Genomic DNA, 7914 nt, shown 5'->3' with positions numbered 1-7914 from the left:
ACGGTGCTGTACAGAAACCTCGGAGATCTCAGATGATCAACAAAGACCAGCCTGGTTCCTCAACAGGAACCCCAGCAGATCTAGATCCAGCCACACTTCAGGTTTAAAGGGAAGTGAGATGAGGGGGGCGGGGGGGTGGCGTGGGGGGGGCAATGAAAACATGCACAAGCTTGGAGCATTTTCAGCACTTTGTGCTGGCCAATGGGAGCTCGCGCACGGACCGGGAAGGAGAGGAGGAGGGAGGGGTGGAGGGAAGGAGGGAGGGGAGGGAGCGAGAGGAGGGAAGACAGGAGAGGAGAGAGTTGTGAGCGTGCCGCCCGGCCACAGCTTTCGCAGGCGCGCGCTGCACGGATGCTGGAGGCGCTCGCCGCGCGCCCTGCACCCCGACACCATGTCCAACCCTCCGCACGACCCCTTCTACTCGTCCCCCTTCGCGCCCTTCTACCGGAGACACTCGCCGTACGTGGTGCAGCCCGAGTACCGGATCTACGAGCTCAACAAGCGCCTGCAGTCCCGCACTGAGGTGAGCGAGCGCGGGCGCGAGCTCCGCGGGCTCCGGCTCCGGCTTCTTCTGCTTTGGCTCGAGTCTTGCGATGTTGACACGCGTTTTGGGATGCGCGTGTGTGTGTGAGTGTGTGTGAGTGTATTTGTATATGTATGTGAGCAAAGTTATGCTCGTGAGGATGTGCTTTCCTGTCTCAGCATGCGTATGTCTGTGTGTGTTCGCGTGCGCGCGCGAGCATGTGCATATATATATATATATATATATGTGTGTGTGTGTGTGTGTGTGTGTGTGTGTGTGTTTTTTCCTTCAGTTTTAAATGCACTTTTTTTTTACTAGTGCAGACGGAGGGGTAGTGTTTGGGCGCGTGCATGCAGCAGTCAGTATGCATGCACACGCTTTCCTCGCACACGCCGAGGCCACGCGCTGCGTGACCCCGAATTCCAGCGCAACTCCTGTGCAAGAGGTGCCTGGAAACAGATGTGCAGCCGTGTGACTCGCTTTGGGACATGTCTCAGGACTGTAACTGGGAGGGTGAATTGAGCACCAGTTTCCCAGTGCAGTGGAGTGGGAGTGTCTGGAGAACAGGGTTGCCAATTAAAACCCACGTGGAGATTCAGAGTCTCACCAAACAGTGGCGAAGAGCCCAGACATGACTTTACAGACTCTGAGCAGGGAGTCGCTTTCATGAATCAGGCATGGTTCTGAGACGCTCCACTGAAGCTAAAGGTCCATTTGGTTCTGTTACAGAACTGAAGTAAGAGGCTGAAAGCTGTGCAACTACAGAAAAACTCAGAAATCAGATGAAGGTGCTACTAAGGGTTCCTTAGGCAATGGCATAACATACAAGAACCACTTTCGGTTCCCTAAAGCCCATGACGTAAATAAAAGCTCTTAAAATGAAGGAGCTACAAAGGATTATTTCAGTGTTGCTATAGAAGAACCCGTTTTGGTTCCCCTAAAGAACCATGTTTGTAAACAAAAATACAAAGGTTTCTTTGAGAGGAGCTATGGAAGAACACATTTAGGTTCCCTAAAGAACCGTGTCTGTAAATAAGAAAACTGTACAAAGGCTTATTTCAGTGTTGCTATAGATGAACGCCTTTTGGTTCTCCTAAAGAACCATGTTTTTAAATAAGAACACTCTTTATAGGGTTATTAAAGTGTTGCTATAGGTGAACGCCTTTTGGTTCTCCTAAAGAACCGTGTCTGTAAATACAAACACTCTTTATAGGGTTACTAAAGTGGTGCTATAGAAGAACCTCTTTTGGTTCTCTAAAGAACCGTGTCTGTAAATACAAACACTCTTTATAGGGTTATTTCAGTGTTGCTTTATAAGAACCTATTTTGGTTCCTCTAAAGAACCATGTTTTTAAATAAGAACACTCTTTATAAGGTTATTAAAGTGTTGCTATATAAGAGCCTCTTTTGGTTCCCCTAAAGAACCATGTTTGTAAACAAAAATACAAAGGTTTCTTTGAGAGGAGCTATGAAAGAACCCCTTTTGGTTCTCCTAAAGAACCGTGTCTGTAAATAAGAATACTGTACAAAGGCTTATTTCAGTGTTGCTATAGATGAACGCCTTTTGGTTCTCCTAAAGAACCATGTTTTTAAATAAGAACACTCTTTATAGGGTTATTAAAGTGTTGCTATAGGTGAACGCCTTTTGGTTCTCCTAAAGAACCGTATCTATAAATAAAAACACTCTACAAAGGGTTCTTTGAGTGATGCTATAAAATAACCAATTTTGGTCCGCTAAGAGTCATGTTTGTAAAGAACACGACACCAGGGTTTCTTTAAGTGGAGCTAAAGAAGATAAATAAAGGTTCTACAAAAGGCTCTTTAAATGTTGGTTCCTTAAATAAACATATGTGAGGGTAAAGAATCTTTTTAATACGGTAAAGAAGAACCCTTACATCTAGTACATGGTTCTTCACTGCCTTTGAGTTTATCAAAGTTGTCTTGATTCTGTGTGCTAGAAGCATCGCCTTTACTAAAGAACCTTTAACAGTCGTTCTATATAGAACCATCGCTTTTACCAAAGAACAAACACTTAAACCACTTTTTTTAAACAAAGAAAAACAACTAATTTAAGCACTGGTTCTCCGGCCTCTCACGTTTTTAGAAGAAAGGTAAATAACCATTGCAGCATTTAAAAAAACATGGTTCTACATAGAGCCGTAGTCTTCACTAAAGAACCCTTGAAGGTCCCCTTTTCTAAGAGTGAAAGAAAAACCCTAATTCTAAATATTCTGTATTTATGGTGCTATATGGGATTATTCTATTGCCTAAAGAACCCTTGAAGGTCCCCTTTTCTAATGAAAGAAAAACCCTAATTCTAAATATTCTGTATTAACGGTGCTATATGGGATTATTCTATTGCCTAAAGAACCCTTGAAGAACCTTACTTTACTCATGACTCAGTCTGACACCCGCTGAACTGCGCTCAGAGTTTGGTGTAGGCTTACACTCTCTGAAAAGAAGGCTGCTACACTGCACTGTTTGGGGTCACTGGGGTGGTCCTCAGTACCTTCAGTTAGGGAGCATGTTTGGGAATGTGAGCTGCAGCCACCCTGTCCCGACTCCAGGCTCTTCTATGTGCTCTGTTTAATTTAAGTTCTAGTTAGTTTAGTTTAGCTCTATTTAGGGGTGATTCTAGACTACCTGTTCTACTGGGACACACTCTGAATTTAGAGAGGCACAGCTGTACCTCTCTGCTTTCCTACAAATAAAACTAGTTAGTAATAATATCATTATAATGAATATAAATAATGTGTTTGTAATGTTAGCAATAGTGTTACTAGTTTTTATACATTAATACTATTATAATACATTGTTATTAAAAATGTAGAAATAATAATATTAGTTAGTATTATTATTTTGTATTATTATTATATTAGTATATTATTACTGTCGCACATAGAGGCATAAATACTTCCTTTGCAGCACAAAACTACATGTGATATTGTAATTATCTTTGCATTTTTAGCTAATGTTAGCTAAATAACCCAGGCTTGGTTGTTCTCAATGCCCCTGTTAATCAGCTAGCATAAATACAGCCTGTGCTAACGTAACTGGTGCCTTTGCTAGTTTAATTAATGTCTTTGCTTTAGTGCTCTAGTATGGTAGGTTTTACGGTAATATGGTAGGCTATACGGTAATATGATGAGTTATACAGTAATATGGTAGGTTATACAGTAATATGGTGGGTGATATGGAAATATGGTGGATTATACGGTAATTTGGTGGGTTTTACGGTAATATGGTGGGTTATACGGTAATATGGTGGGTTTTATGGTAATATGGTGGGTTTTATGGTAATATGGTGGGTTATACGGTAATGTGGTGGGTTTTACGGTAATATGGTAGGTTTTACGATAATATGGTGAGTTATACAGTAATATGGTGGGTTATACGGTAATGTGGTGGGTTTTACGGTAATATGGTAGGTTTTACAATAATATTGTGGGTGATACGGTAAAATGTTGGGTTATATGATAATATGGTGAGTTATACAGTAATATGGTGGGTTATACGGTAATATCGTGAGTTATACGGTAATTAGCAGCCTTAACCAAAACCTACAGCTATGAGCTATCGTTACCTTAAATATTTACGAATTCGTAAAATTCGTGATTTGCTTGCTGTGTCTTGTAGTTCTGCTCAGATGTTTTACCGTCGATTTTAGTGCCCCACTGTAATGTGTCTAATGACACCACTGGTAAAACTGAAGGTGCATGTGCATTGTTTGTACCCTTGGGGGCAAAAATACACTTATATATATTTTATATGTATAATATATATAATATTTTCAGCGTCCCCCAGATTTCCTTCTCCAAAACTGTGGAGATTTACTACTGTATGAAAGTGTAAAGCAGGATAGCACTGATACTAAAAGCACCCCAACATCTGTTCCTATGATCTACATCTCAGCAATACAACCTCGAATAGCTTCAGACATCAGAATGCATATGGGGCCTTAATTTCCTCAGCTCTGTCTGTTTGTATCAGTGAATTCCAGCTTCCTTAACACATTCTCATTCTCCCAATCCCTTCAGCTTGTTTTCGGAAGCGTAGGAACATGTGGGGCGTGTTGGAGGCCGTCAGGTGTCTGATTTGCATTTGTATTTTAAAGCTTTTCTGCATCTCCACACGCTGCTGTTGTTTGAGAACCAAGTAGAACATAAAGGCTCAGTCCTCCTCAACTCCTCCAAACAGCTGCCTTTTCTCTGAACATCTGAAGGTCATGTACTTGTGTTCTGAACTTTGCGCTCTTAGCCAAAAGGGTTCTGTCCAATAACAGAAAGGTTACAAGTAAGCGTCTTTCACAAGGTTCTTTAAAGAATCATATACAACAGGTAGCGTACTTATTTATTCTTCATCATGGTGAAGAGCCATTTAACCACGCAGAGAACCATTTAAGCTTTCAGTTCTAATACAAGAACCTAAAGAACCATTTAAGCTTTCAGTTCTAATACAAGAACCTAAAGAACCATTTAAGCTTTCAGTTCTAATACAAGAACCTAAAGAACCATTTAAGCTTTCAGTTCTAATACAAGAACCTAAAGAACCATTTAAGCTTTTAGTTGTCCTGGTTCTATTATCATTTCCTAATACAAGAACCTAAAGAACCATTTAAGCTTTCAGTTGTCCTGGTTCTATTATCATTTCCTAATACAAGAACCTAAAGAACCATTTTTAAAGACAGTTGAGGGTTGTTTTTGTCTAGATTTTTATAGCAGCATAATTTGAACGATATAAAAACACTCTTAAAAATAAGGCGCCATGAGTGGGTTCCTTGATAAGACTGAAGAAATGCTTTTGAGGAACCACTTTTGATTCCCCTGAGAACCTTTCAATTGAGGTTGTGTTCAATAAATGTCATGTGTACATTTAGAAGCTCTCTATATTTCCCCCCTAGATCCATATACATATACATATACATATAGAGCTATTTTCAAAAGAGTCTTTACAGAAACATTTTCAAAAGGTTTTCCATATTACTTTCTTGATTTTTTGCAGAGCTTTAAGGTAATTTAACGAAAAACACTACTAAGAATAAAGTGCCAGAAAGGTGTTCTTTGGAGAGACACCCTAAAAAAATCATGGTTCTCCCAAGAACCTTTCAATGGGATATTTTAATTTGTTTTTTAGAACCGTTTTGTAAATGCCCACGTTTAGAGAGCCTGAGTAATGATGATATTCCAGGTTTGGTCTCTAGAACTACATATCCAAGATAAGAACCTTTGTTTTTAGGAGCATTTGCAGTAATAGGGTTCTGTATAGTACTGAAAATGAGTTCTGTCAATCATAACAGTAGTTGAACATTTGTTTGTTCATGTTTAAAAGTGTCTACAGGAGGTTTCCATCATAGTGAAGAACCGTTTAAGCCTTTAGATTATTGTTTGAGTTAACATGGGCAAATTTAGAACCATTATTTTTTACTAAAGAACAATTTGAGAACCCTCTTTTTTAAGGCTGCAGGCTGGAGTTATTAATTTCTTGATTTTCTGTAGACCTTTAAGATATTTTATGATCAACACTCTTAACATGAAGCTGCCAGAAGGGTTTCTTTGATGAGACAAACTGGGAAATAATTTTTGGTTCTACCATAAACCTTAATTTTTTTTATAGAACCGTTTTGTAAATGTCCACATTTAGAGACCCTGGTTAATAGTGATATAGATATAAGTTTGTTCTCTAGAACCGCATATCCAAGACAAGAAATCATTTGCACTAATAGGGTTCTGTGTAGAACTGAAAATGAGTTCTTTCACTCTTAAAAGTAGTTGATCACTTTTTGGTGCCGTATACAAACATTTTCACAAGGGTCTTTACAGAAAGTTCTATGAGAGCTTTACAGGGGTACCATTTGAGCATTGCCTGGTTATCGGTTGCCATGGCACTGTGCAGAACCATTACTTTTACTAAAGACCCCCGGAGGAACCCCCTTTTTAAGATTATAGTTTAGCCTCTATAAATATGTAATATTAAATAATATATTTCATATATTTCATGAGGTTCTTTTAGGTTTGACTAATTTAAAAGCTTATCACTCGGTTCCTGCAGTTCCCTGTTGAAGCCACAGTGATGAACGGCTGATGGGCGGCTGTAACGCTAACCTGCTGCACCCGTAAACTAGCTGAAGCTCTCAGATGCAGTTGGGCAGCGGGGCGGCCTGGCGAGGGTGGTGTAACTTTAAGGGGATGTAGGCTGTGTTGCCGAGATGCAGTGCCACAACATCATGCATAATGCATGAGCCGTGGCCTAAGCCCCCGAAGACTTCCACTTCCAAGCGGCACTTACCAAGCAGGGCTAGCGTAAACACAGGCTCAATATGTCATTTTAATCTTCCCCACCACGCTCTGTTATCGCGGCGGCTTTCGCTTCGATTAAATCTCTTCATATGATAGATCACGATAAGATATCTCATTGAGGGGCAGTGATGAATCCAGCTGGGAAGTGCGTTAGTGCTACACGGATACATGACTATCACTTTAAGAAACAGCGATCACAATTTACGGAGTTGAGGCCGAAAGCGAAAATAAAGCCTGGCAAGTGCCAGCGGAAATAAATGAAGTCGCTGAGGTGTTTATGCAAAGCAAACTGCCCGGTTCCCGGTCATTGACCACGATGCATTGGCGCGTCTTCCGTCTCCTCTGAAAGGAAGACCACGCAAGCGTAGCAGCACACTCGACGTGTCAGTTCTAACAAACACGTCTAGAAAGAAAAGGATGGTGGCAGGTGATTTGGGCTTTTCCTGTCGGAGGTTTGACGCCTCAAAACCCGGCCACTTCTCACGAGAGATCTCCGAAACAGCCGAACTGCCACAATAGCCTAATCAGGCTGCGATACCACTAATATCACTCTAGCAATCAGCACGCTGTTTATTAGCTCAGAGGTGTAATGTGCGGATGAGGCCTGTGGTAATTCAGTGCAGGTTGTAAGAGGGGGAAGTCGCCGTGGTCATTCATCATCTGGAATGGTCAGCTTTATGTGATAAAGCTGGGCAAACAGGGAAGAATCGGGTCTGCACTGTACTGCTTTAACGAACACAGCCTGGTCCTCGTCTGCTGGGTGAAGGGCTTTTATCATTTATACAAATGATGTTTAATTGGCCTGTTGTCCTGCGTTTTTTTAGGCATCATCATTTGAATATAGCATTTTTATTGCTAATGTTAAGACTGCTTTTTAATCTGACACCAGACAAAATGCCACTTTTCATGGCTTGGTTTGCACCGACAGTCCAAGTTTCTTATTTTTACTTAATTTCAGACTTTTATTCTGTATAATTTTTACATTTTCTGCTAAATGATGTTAGATCAGACCTAGTCATATTAATGTATTTCTATAAGCTGTTTATAATATTTGTCTTTAGTTATTTTCTAAAATAAAAGTCTCTGCACATGTAA

At 40.6% G+C, this 7914-nt stretch overlaps 1 protein-coding gene across 2 annotated transcripts in view; it reads left to right on the top strand.

Moving 5' to 3' along the window:
- Positions 1–287: 287 nt before the first annotated feature.
- The window catches only part of ldb2a (LIM domain binding 2a), a 90616-nt gene continuing 82989 nt past the window's right edge, over positions 288–7914 (top strand). For both annotated transcript variants that reach the window (XM_072663002.1, XM_072663001.1), the window contains exon 1: positions 288–523. In XM_072663002.1, coding sequence (XP_072519103.1) covers positions 392–523 — 132 coding nt within the window. In that variant the 5' untranslated portion in view covers positions 288–391. The remainder of the gene's footprint in view (positions 524–7914) is intronic.

Source organism: Salminus brasiliensis, chromosome 19, assembly GCF_030463535.1.
Source record: "Salminus brasiliensis chromosome 19, fSalBra1.hap2, whole genome shotgun sequence".
NCBI classification, from domain to species: Eukaryota; Metazoa; Chordata; class Actinopteri; order Characiformes; family Bryconidae; genus Salminus; species Salminus brasiliensis.
Note: the sequence above shows the minus strand (reverse complement) of the source record. Positions and strands in the feature narration are given on the sequence as shown.